The sequence below is a fragment of the Arvicanthis niloticus genome, chromosome 6, assembly GCF_011762505.2.
Source record: "Arvicanthis niloticus isolate mArvNil1 chromosome 6, mArvNil1.pat.X, whole genome shotgun sequence".
Lineage (NCBI taxonomy): Eukaryota > Metazoa > Chordata > Mammalia > Rodentia > Muridae > Arvicanthis > Arvicanthis niloticus.
This window is the reverse complement of record NC_047663.1, coordinates 53,943,055-53,955,358: the sequence shown is the minus strand read 5'-3', so window position 1 is coordinate 53,955,358 and position 12,304 is coordinate 53,943,055. Positions and strand designations below refer to the sequence as shown.

Below are 12,304 nucleotides of genomic sequence, written 5' to 3'. Positions count from 1 at the left end.
TTGAGTAAGAATGGCCCTCACAGGCTCATTCATATATTTGAATGCCTGGTTCCCAGATGGTGGAACTGTTTAGAAAGGATCAGAAGGTGTGGCCTTGTTGAAGGAGGTGTGTCACTGCTGGTGGGCTTTAAGGTTTCAAATCCCCAAGACAGTCCCAGTCTCACACACTCCTCTCTCTGCCTTCTATTTGTGGATCAGGTGTGAGCTCTTAGCTACTACTACAGCACCATGCCTTCCTGACGGCCACCCTATGTCCCCTGACGACACATGAGGACTCACCCTGATACTCTAAGCAAGCACCCAACTAAATGCTTTCTTTTCTAAGTTGCCTTGGTCATGGTATCTCTTCATAGCAATAGGCAACAGCCAAGGTTGTAACCTGGTCTTACTGCTCCAATCTGGGTAGGAGTTGAAACCAGCCATTTCCGACAGTGTTCTTGCAAACTTTCCTACCAGCTCCATCTTGTAGCCCCTGGAAAGGGATTAGACAGGGACTATAGTCTTTTAAAAAGATACCTACTAGGGTCTAAGTGTCACTGCCTCTTTCCAAACCCTGGAGTATTTATGAGTCTAGAATAGATGCCCCAATGTGTTCCATCAGAGAACACTGCTAACATCTGGGACCCTCTCACAATCCCAGAGTCTAGAGCATTCCAAGAGAGAGGCCCGGGTGCAAGCCTGAGGTATAACACAATTTTAGAGAGCAAAGTGAGACTGAGCTTGGTGTCAGCCAGGAGCAAAGGATCGACCATATCTTCCACACGGCCCACATCCGACAGTTTAAGACTTGAAGAAACATGGTCTGTTACTAGAATGTAAGCATGTGGGCCTGCTAGGGGACTTGTAGCCCTCAGGGGGACTGGTAGCTGGCTTTTCCAGCTTCTTGATTATGTTAGTTCTGTCTTACAACTGTTGCTCAGATGAAAGGTAAATTGTCTTCCTCACTGGAGAAAAAAAGGGATCCCATTCTTTCTGACTTAAAAAAAAATGCTGCAAAGACATGCAACAACCACACTATGGTCTGGGGGAGACTGCATTCCTGTGGTCAGGAGCACCCTCCAGAGAATGTTTACCTAAGACGCTGCCAATGAGCTGCTATTGGCCCCAGTCCTGGGTCTAGGCTTTGCAAAGTCTTTGTAGGAAACTGTAAGGTATCCCTAGACCAGGTCCTGAAGTACAGGCAAATATACAGAAGCACACAGGAGAGCGCAGGGTCAGCCAGGCAGCCTCAGACTCACGGGTGCTGGCTCCCTCCAGAGAAAGAAGCCTTAGACTCCTTCAGAAAGAGCAAGTCAAAAGCTAGACATGGTGGCTCGTGCCTATAATCCTTCAGAAGGCTGAGGCAGGAGGATCGCCAAGAGTGCAAGACCTGTACGGGCTACAGAGTGAGACTGTCTCAAAAGTGTATACAAATTTAAAACATTTTTAAATGAAGGAAAAGAAAAGGATAGACAGAGGCACAAATAATTTTAATTAAGAGCTTTTTTTCCCTTAAGTTTCAGAAACAACACAGGCAACTGCATTCTGACAGATAGCAACAAGCTGTGACTGACTATGCAATGCAACAGGAATGAAGTGGGTCACTTCGCAAATTTCAGTAATTCAGTCCACCATTTGCAGGTTTCACAGACACAATTTTTATTAAAATTGTGCATAGATTTTATATATTTTAAAAAACTTCTTTATTCTGGTATCAAAATAGTTATCTTTTTAAAATACCTTGAAAAGCTGTAATACAATTTCCTTGTTATATATTAAATACTCTCCTGAAACACAATCATTCCTCTCCCATCTCTCACTGCCACTGTCATACTCTTATTTCTTATTCTTTTCGTTTCTTGGTATCTTTGACACTTATCCAAGACAAGCACGAAAAGGAAAGATCTTTCTTACAAGCCCTTTATTTTAAAAAAATGAAAGAAAAGAAGGGGGAAAAGGAGAGGAGGGAGGGGAGGAGAGAGGGAAGAAGGGAGAGGAGGGGAGGAGGGAGAAGAGGGAGAGGAGGGAGAGGAGGGAGGGGAGGAAGGAGAAGAGGGAGGAGAAGAGGGAGTAAGGAAGGGGAGGAGGGAGAGGAGGAGGGGAGAAGGGAAGGGAGGAGGGAAGAAGGAACGAAGAAAAGTAGGGCATGTAAGTTAAGAGCACACAAACTGGTGAGAATTAGTATCTGACATGACACCAGAGTCTTTTTAGTAGACTATGGCAGGCCCTGGACTTAAATACACCAAATACTAATTTTAGCCTTGTAGTGATATTTTGGGCTCAGCAGCACCGTCTAGTGGCCAGGCTGTATCAAAACCCAGCAATGGGAACCCAACCACTTTGACCCTGGGTTATTGGAATATGACAAAGAGTTACAAAAACCAAACTTTTTTTTTTTCTTTTCTTTTCTTTTCTTTTCTTTTCTTTTCTTTTCTTTTCTTTTCTTTTCTTTTCTTTTCGGAGGCCACAAGTCAACTGGATTCTAGAAAATCCACTCTGGACATAAGCAGCCTGCAGATTCTCAGTGCACAGCCTCAGGGATGCCAGTTTCACACAACACTGAACCGTTCCATCAGAAGCTGGACTCAGGTAAGGATTTCTTTCGACTTAAGGAAAGAGTGTGGTATTTCACTCTCTGCAGGGTGCCATAAGAAGTCTGTTCCCCAGGAATGGTCCTTTGTGAGGTGCCAGCTGTACTGGTTCGAGGGGGCCTGCTGGCTTTTCGGGGGAGGTGGAGAGAGCTGGGTGCAGATCGGATGTCCCTCTCCGTGTGGTTGCCCAGGCCTCTGGCTGGGCTCTCTCGAATCCTGAGAGCTGGGGATGAACCTCGGGCATGCACATTTATGGCAGGGCTCAGCCGGCCACTCACCAGGGAGATTGGGGGTGCTGGTGGTGAGCTCTCAGTCCTGACAGTCCTCTTGTGCTCTTTCTTCCAAAACACAGACTTCAAAAGAGTGAATGTCCCCTGTCCCCTGTCTTTGTCAGGGGCCCTTTCCTCCAGGGCAGCCTTAGCCTTCATCTTGGGTAAGGTACCTGGGCCATTGTCCTTAAAGTTTCTGAGCAACCCAGTGGAGGGGGAAGGTGGGCTACTCTGGCTTCCCACCTGGCTACTTCCCTTCCACGTTGTCATCTTCTGGCCCTCAGGGTGTGCTGGCTTTTCATCCTCCACTGAGGGCATCACAGCGAGGGGCAGGTCAAACTTTTTGGGGAGCCTGATATCCTGACTTGCATTCCCTGTTCGTGTCCTAGCAGTGTGCAGACCGTCATCTAAGGACCCCAGGGCTTGCTGGTGGTTGAGGTGACATGAGGAAAGGGGCACCCCAGTTGTTCTTTGCCCAATGGCTTGACTGCTGTCTTCACTTTTAGCAGAAAGGGTGACATCTGACCTTGGTGAAGCTGATGTCTCATCCCCTGCAGCAGCAGCACGTGTCAAGAGTGGCACAATGGACTGGCTGGTGGAGCGGGGTCTTCTTCTGGACTCTAGGTATTCCACCAGTTCAACAGATGCACCAGGACGTTTCTCCCGGTGTCCAAAGGACCACCTCAGGGGCATGGTCTTGAAGGGCCCATGCCTGGATCTGGAAGCAGGAGGTGACTTCATGCTGATACTTCGGCCACCAACACCCCGAACCAAAGGCTTGGCCTCAACTCCTCCTGAAAAAGACACAAAGACCACAAGCACCTGTTAAGGAATACATGCAGTGCCAGCCTTCAAGCAATGGTGTGTCAGGTCTAAGTCTGGGCACAGTGACCACAGCATAAGCCAGATACAGGGGTCCTGACCTCAGGGCTACCAATGGTTTCATCCACTATCCCACAGAATCCATGTATACATTTAAAACCTACAGGGGAAGCCACAGGCAAAGAAGGCACATCCTTCCTTGTTATCCACAGAGGATTGCTCCTAGGATCCCAGCAGATAGCAAAACCTGTGGGTATATAAACGTCTTCTGTAAAATAGCATGCATATCTTTCCACAGACTTTTAAAGTCATTTCTAGATTATTTATGAAACAGACACAAAGCAAATGCTATGTAAACAATTGTTGTGCTATGGCGCTTAGAAAGTAGTCACAAGGAAAAATATTGGTACATTTTTAGTAGATACTCTTCATCCTCCCCAGATGCTGCTCCCGCCACCTCCCAAGCCTGTCGGTAGTTGACTGAGTCAGCAGATAAGAACGTGACGCTGAGGGCTGACGAGATCCACGTGCCCTGCAGCCAGACCACTGAGGGGTTCACTGAGTCAGCTGCCCTGAAATCTAACATCTTTATCATCCATCTTCAACTATGCATAAGGACAAAATGCATACCAAATGTCTCTCAAATTGGGTCAAAACTGGGTACTTGTACTTTAAAATGAAAGAATGTCACATATCTCATACTGAGCCCAAAAGAAAACAAAGGAACTATGGGATTCATCTTATCCATTTTATCAGTGTTGCCTTTTGTGTCTTATTGTATTTTGCAATTGTCTGTAAATAGCTGGGAAAGTGGTTTTGGTATATAGTCTTAAGTGAGAAGTTCAGAATCCTATAAGGCATTGTGATCCAGCTTGCAGACACACACACACACACACACACACGAGAGAGAGAGAGAGAGAGAGAGAGAGAGAGAGAGAGAGAGAGAGAGAGAGAGAGAAAGAGAGGCAGATAGACACACACAGACACACAGACACACAGACATACTATGTACTCTGCATGCATGTGAAGACAGACATACAAAGCAGGATAGAGAAATGCATACCTAAAGTGATGAAGTGTGAGGGGCTGAGGAGTGTTGCTATTTCATTACTTATTTTCCTAATTCTTTTCTACAGCTCAGCCCTTCTAAAAAGAACATACAATGATCAACATGGAGTGCCTTTCCCAAGAAGTGTCACTATCACCACACTGCCAAAACTGCTTGACGTTGACATGTACTGCCCCTAGTCCGTGTGTGCTGTGTGCTAGTTGGTCAAGTATATAAGCATGATGCTGGCATCCAGCTGGCTGCTGCTGATATGCTAATCATGGAGTTTGAGTGTTATGGGCTGAAGGCTTACATCCCTCCCAGTTCCTAAGTTGAAACTCTAACCCCCGAGGTAATAGCTTTAAAACTGTCCGTTATCAGAAGAGGAAAAAAAACCAGAGTCTTTCTGACTCTGCATCAAAGAAGAGAATTCACCATAAACCAACCTAACTGGTCCCTGATTCCATCCTGCAGAGCCACGAAGAAGAAATTTCTGTCATTGGTAAGACCCCAGCATATTTCTATTACAAAAGTCCCAAAGGCCTATGACAGAGACCAACTTTAAAGATAATCAAGGACTTTTGTCACAGAACACCCATGGGGGGATGTCCTAAGATTCTCAGGCACACAGGTGTGAGGTCAAGGAGAGCAAAAGAAACACAGAGAATGCTGAGATAAGAATTTAAGTGCACAAGAACACGTCTGCCAGTAGCTGAGAAAGCAGGCCCCCAGGGGGAAGGGGGAAAGTGCTGGACCAGCCTCAGGCAGATAGCAAAGGATTCGTGGGGCTCTCACCTGTTGGGGGTTTCACATGCCATTTTTGATATCTTTTTCTTTACAGATTTTCTTTAGATTGGCCAGGAATAGACCTAATTCCACCCAAAATACTTTGTCATTTCAGTTTGCATTGACCTTGTGGCTTCACCATTCAATCCCCACACCTGGGGAAAGATAAAACACTGCTCTGGAGGCTGAAGTAAGTGTGAAGCTTTCTTGTTCCTCGTCCACAGCCAGAGAAGGGCAGAGAGGGGAGCTTTGCATCAGGAGGACAAAGCTATGGCTTTTCGCCCTTCACTAGGTGGGGTGGCCTGGAGCCCTGGCAGGTGGCCAGAGGACCTGGCTGCTGCTGTAAATAACCACCTTTCCCTTCTTCCTGGTGTGACAGGACCCTGGGCCAGGGCTGATAGCAACCCACACTACAGACACCCAAAGGACCCCTTCGGTTTGCCTCTTTTTGGAGAAAAATCACCCTTTATTTCTTTTCATCTATTTATTGCCCCATAACAGGATCTGAGGGGGTGAGGATGGAGAACCTTAGATAAACTGAGAAGCAAATGGTATAAGCAGAAAGGAAAAGCAGCAGGTACCCATTTGGGCACTTGCTCACTAACCCAGCAGCCTGCCTCTTGTCCAGTACTGAAGCCCTTCCTCTGGGAGATGGGTCATCTGGAAAGCTGAGAGCTAGGAAGGAGGATGGAATCCAGGGAGTCTGAGCACCACAAAGGACCTACAGTCTTAAGTTGCATCTTCCTGGAAGTTGTACACACCCTGCAATAGACACAGTGATCTTCTCAGGCTCTACAGGACCCCTCTGTGGTGGTCACCTGGTCTGCTGATGCGTACAGCCTCCAACCACAGGGCAGCTGCTCCAAGAGATGCTTCCTCTGTTCCTGTCCCTGTAAAGCCACCTAGATCGTCAAGTCACTTCCATTTCTAGGCTAAGGATGTGATCTCCAAATTGAGGTCATACTATGCTGTGGGCAGAAGCCTTAGGGCCTCTTCTCCCCAACCCTTAGTTCATCGTCAATAGGTCAAGTACTTTCAATATCCCTAAGGGTTTCCATCACATCTTAACAGCCACCCATTAATTCATCCCAAAAAGTCTTAAGAAAAGCCTACTGTGTGCTAAAGATTATTTTTCAGTGCTTGGGAAAAAACACAAATAAGTACCAGGTATGGTGTACATGCCTTTGATCCCAGCACTCAGGAGACAGAGACAAGCTAATCCCTGTGAGTTTGCGGCTAGCCTGATCTACATAGCAAGTTTCAGGCCACCCAGGGCTACACAGGGAGACCCTGTATCATAACAACAACAAAAATGCAAGTAGAAAGTGGTTATGCTCATGGGGTTTGACAAAAACCAAAACATACGATATTGTGTAATATGGTGGCAAAGGCTACAGTGAATAAGGAGGGGTCAAGAAGAAAAGGAGGGATGGGTGTGAGGAATGAGCAATATCTGAGACACCTAAGTGAAAGGGAGAGGGAGGGAGGGAGGGAGGGAGGGAGGCAGGGAGGGAGGGAGGGAGGGAGGGAGGCAGGGAGGGAGGGAGGGAGGCAGGGAGGGAGGGAGGGAAGGAATCTGAGGAAGACAAGTTCCAGACTTCAGGAGTAGCAGGGGCAAAGACCCTGGGGCAGAAGTGAACTTGCTGTGTCAGGCAAGCATCAGAGACAAGCAGAGCTGGAACACAGGAGAAAAGGGCCCCGTGCTATGTGCACCCAGGACATCTTCTGAGCCCCAATCCATAGTTGAAGATCTCTGCCACTGACTTTCAATGTCAAAAAATTTTCAGCACCTCTCTGCTCCTAATTTAATTGTTCTTTTCGCTCTCATGTCTCTTGAAGGCAGAGGCAACCTAGAACAAACTTGACCCCAAATTTCACTGTGGTCCCCTAGAAGCTCAGGTAATGTCTACAGATAAGCCAGGGCTATTCTTCTCCCTCTGAGACTGAGCCAGGTGGACAAAAGTGGACAAGAGAAGGGCTGGATGTCAACCCTTGGGAGTCAGAGTCACCATCCCCTCTCTCACTCCAAGTATCCCCTCACTCTAGAGAGGGAAGAGCAAAGCCTTGTGGGTAGAAACAGAAAAAGCAGCAACAGGGTCCAACATGGGTGTGGTGACTCACACCTAGAATCCTACCACTCAGGAAGCCGAGAGACTGAGTTCCTGGCCAACCAGGGCTCCACAGTGAGAGCTTGCCTCAAAGTAGAACTATCAGAGAAGACCCAGCGACAGAATATAACACAAGACAAAACAAACAGCAACAGCAGTGTGACCTGACCGGAAGGCTTGTAGGGTCACCGCTGAGACTCCCATGGGTCAGTAAAAAGGTAAGACTTATCTCATACCCTAGCAGGTGACTTATCCCACACCCTAGCAGGTGTGTAACCTGCAGCCTGCACCCAGGATAGCTATGAATATGACCCAGAACATTTGTAGGTGAAAACGTCACATTAAAAGGTTGGATACCTGTGCACATGGAGCAAAAAATGGCAGTCACAAAACCACAAGGGAAAATGGAGGAGAGTGAAGAGGCAGAGCCAGAAGCCACAATAAACAACTAGTGGAATCTGAAGGCAAGAGACAATAAATCAAGGGAAATACAAGACAAAGTCCCAAAGAAAGGCCGAAGTGTGCACAAGGAAGGCACTTGGGGGCTGGGTGGGGCTGAACACCCAGGCATGTTCTAGAATTTCTGAACTCTGAGGTCAGAGAGAATCTTGAAAAACTTCCAACTAGGGAAGGAAGAGACACTCACTTGAAAAACAACAGTCTGGGTTTCTCACCTGCTGCCCTAGGGCAAGGAGAGCATGGGAAACCAGCTACAGATGCAGTAAGCAAAGAATTGCAACCTCAGAGGCCCAGGCCAGCCAGGCTGCCACCCACTGGGGTGAAGGAAATACTTCTGGCCCTGCAAGGATTTAGAGCTCAGGTGCCTGAAGGGCTCTGAACACTAGCAGAACAGAGATCTCAGGGCAGAGGGCAAAGAAGACAAACACAAAATCACAATGCATACCAACCCCTCCTCCTCCTGACCCTGCATTCCACAAACTGTCCATCCTCCATAGGGAAGACCAGGCAGTCTCTGAAGGTCATTTCAAACCAAGTCAGATGCACAGGACAGGAACTCTAACAGCAGTGGGGGAGAATCTAACTATTGCAGCACAATTGGAAGTCAGGAAGGAAGGAATGCACTTCCCAACAGGGCAGAGGGAGCTGGAGAAAGGGTTTCAAACCTCTCATTGTGGAAGTATGTCAGGGGGGCGGGGAGTGCAGAGCTACAGCTCTAGGGTCACTGGAGTAGAGAGAGGAGGCAATGAGGAAACAGACCGCCTGGCAGGAAACAGCTGAATTAGTGCAGCCTTATACTGGAAGGAAAAGATGGTTAATCACAAATACTGAAAGTACATGGGAACAAGGGAGGAAGAAAAGCAGAACTTGCAAATTAATTAGAAAAGGAAACAACAACCAACTCAACCAAGATGAAGAAATGTCAGGAATGGAAGAAACACAGTAAGAAACGTTTTAGCAAAACACTGCACTTGTTTCTCTCCTCACATCCAGTGGGCTGAATTCTCCTAACAAAGCACAGGGACTACGGCCAGGGATGGGGCTCAGTGGCACAGTGCTCCCTTGCATGCACAAGGAGTATGGTTTTACCTCCCAGCACCGCAGTGAAAACAACAACAACAGATTGGCTCTTTATTTTTTACCTCAGAGAGCTGGAGCCAAAAGCTCAATGATTAAGAGCACATAGCAGCTAAGAATCATCCAGTCCAGGGGATGTAACGCCTCCTTCTGGTACCTAGGGGTAATACATGCATGTGGTGTGTGGTTGCAGGTGTGCATGCAGGCGTGCATGTGTGCATGTGTTTGTGTGTGCATGTGTGTATTCATATTACACAAACAAAACATAATACAGAAAGAAGAGTCAAAATTATCAAAATTATCAATGTGGAGTCCAAGGTAAAAAACAGGGAATGGATAAAGAACAATTGCAATGATAAAAGACACACACACACACTCACACATATATATATCCCCAATAGTCATGAACTTTCAGACACTTATTACCAAATAGGCCCCAATACTATGCAACAATTTTAAACGTTTATAGAGTACATGGTCAAAGCCCAGCTCTGCTGAAGAAGTCAATGGGTCTCCTTCATAGTCAGAAGGGAATCTAAAGCCAGGTTCAGTGGCTCACACTCATAAACCCAATACTTGGGAGATGATGACAGGAGGTTCAGATATATTGTTGGCTGTATCGTGAGCTCAAGACCAACCTGGGCCATGATATTTTGTTTTCAAAAACAAAACAATAACAAAAAGAGACATATTTAAAGAGACATGGGAAAAAGCAATAAAGCAACCAATCACGTGATATCATGTACGATAGTAAGTGCTCAAGCCCTCAAAAAGGCTACTTGCTAATTCATATGTACATAGAGCACTTATAAAATAACAAAACAGACTTTACCATGAAAGAAGATAACTTTTGAGAAGCTCATTCTTGGACCATAATTCACCAAACTGTTAACAAAGAATAAAAAGATGACCACGGGGTCCTGAATACTTGAAATTCCCAGATACCATCAAAAGGGGAATGTAAGCTGAAATGAAATCCTATCTGGAAGGAACTGGAAAGGAAGCAGACACACTAAAACCTTTAACACCCAACACCCAACAAAAGCCAGAGGCTGATTATCAAGAGAAGGATTTGTCCTAACAAGCTGAGGACACCTAAGCCTCAAGGCCCTCTATTCACAATGATCTCTGGGAAGTACTTCTTGGGCTAGATCTTTCTCCCTCCTCCTCCTCCTCCTCCTCCTCCTCCTCCTCCTCCTCCTCCTCCTCCTCCTCCTCCTCCTCCTCCTTCTTCTTCTTCTTCCTCTCTCTCTCTCTCTCTCTCTCTCTCTCTCTCTCTCTCTCTCTCTCTCTCTCCTTTCCTCTTGTTTTTCAAACATAGTTATTTCTTCCCATAGTTGTAAAGGTAGGGTGTTTTATATCCCATTGTCTGTACAGTACTTTCTTTTCATATCTGCCCCAATTCTATGAGTTATAAACCCCAATAACCTCTGTCTTAGTCAAGGTTACTATGGCTATGATAAAACACCATGACCAAAAGCAAGTTTGGAAGAAAAAGGTTTGTTTGTTTTACACTTCCACATCCATAGCCCATCGAGGGAAGTCAGAGCAGGAACTTGGAGGCAGGAGTAGATGCAGAGGCCATAGAGGGATGCTGCTTACTGGCTTGCTCAACATGGCTTGCTCAGCCTGGTTTCTTATAGTACTCAGCTCCACTAGTTCACAGATGGCACCACCTACAATGGGCTGGGCCCACACATATCAGTCATTAATTAAGAAACAGGCTTGTCTGTATACAGGCTGATCTTCTAGAGGTATGTCTCAATTGAGGTTCCCTTCTCTCTGACGACTTTAGCAAGAGTCAAGTTAACATAACCTGATCTACTCCTTTCAGTATAAATGCCATCCCAACATCCCATGGCCAGAGCTCCTGGAGGAATGACATTCCTGGGAAATCCATGCTTCTCTGCAGAGGGCTGCTGACATGGAGTAACCATGAGCATTTACCAACCAGGACCATGTCTGGGCATTTGTGGGGAGCCAACAGAAGGCAGCTATCATCGTTGCAGCCATCTTGAGCCATATACCCTGACAAGAGACTTCATTACAACAGCCTACAAACACCTGAGCACACTCTGATAACACCTTGCTTTAGATACCCAGGATTTTCCCTTGGGTGTGTGAGACTTAAAGGTGTGTGACTTAAGGGCGTGACTTAGAGATCAGATTTAGAGAAAAGACCTAAGGGCATGACTTAAAGGCGTGACTTAAAGGTGTGGCTTAGAAGTGAGACATATATAAGGTGAGAGGCAGACAGAAGAGTTCAGTTCAACTTGGAGTAGGAATTAGGCATTGAGGAAGAAGACACTTGGACTAGAGAACTCTGAGGAATTATTATTATTAGGTATTAGGCACTTAGCACTTGGAGAAAGAACTTGGAACTTGGAGGCACTAGGGATTAGGAACTAGGGACTAGGAACTCAAGACTTGTGACTTGGACTAGGAAGAGAGACTGAAGAATAAATAGGATTGGATCGCACTCTGTCTGGTCTCCATTCTTTGCGTCCATCCTCACTCTCTCTCTCTTGCTGAACCCTGACCCACAGACCTGAGCAGCTTGGGGCAGTGTGGGCTCTAACAGTTTAGCCCCCAAGCTTTTGGCAGTACGGGTTCCAACACTGATAGAGTGGTCCGAGACATTTTGGCCCCCAAACGTGGAGTAGAGTGGTTTGCAACATTTTTGGCGCCCAACATGGGGCAGCTCAGGCCACAACAGGCATTGAAGGACACTTGTCCTCCTTGCCTTCAACTAGACCTCACCTCTATTAATTTTGAAAGATAAAAAGCTTCTCTCACATACGAGAGAAGATTGAACCCTGTGGCAATTTCTCTGCTAGATTTGCTTCTGCCCAGACTTGATGTTAAAACTAGATTTTGCAACCATCTCAGAACTTCTAGAACAAGTTTCAAAACTCAATTTTATCCAAACTACCAGGGGAGAAGGCTCTCTTGGAAAGCAGGGCTCTTCCAATATATCCAAGCAGAAGAAATCTGAATTTTGGCACTACTGGCAGACAAGAGCCTCAGAGGACAGTTGGAGGAGCCTGGAAGATAGTTGCCATTCCTGCCCTGGTCTGTCTAGTAGAAACAGATGCAGAGGCCATGGATTAAGATGGGTGGGCCCATCCCATTGTAGGTAATGCCTGTGTCTCTGCAGCATCCCCA

The 12,304-nt window shown here is 46.5% G+C and overlaps 1 protein-coding gene across 2 annotated transcripts in view; it reads right to left on the bottom strand.

The window, feature by feature from the left end:
• Nucleotides 1-1,450: 1,450 nt before the first annotated feature.
• The window catches only part of Usp43 (ubiquitin specific peptidase 43), a 61,549-nt gene continuing 50,695 nt past the window's right edge, over nt 1,451-12,304 (bottom strand). For both annotated transcript variants that reach the window (XM_034508105.2, XM_034508104.2), the window contains exon 15: nt 1,451-3,633. In XM_034508105.2, coding sequence (XP_034363996.1) covers nt 2,552-3,633 — 1,082 coding nt within the window. In that variant the 3' untranslated portion in view covers nt 1,451-2,551. The remainder of the gene's footprint in view (nt 3,634-12,304) is intronic.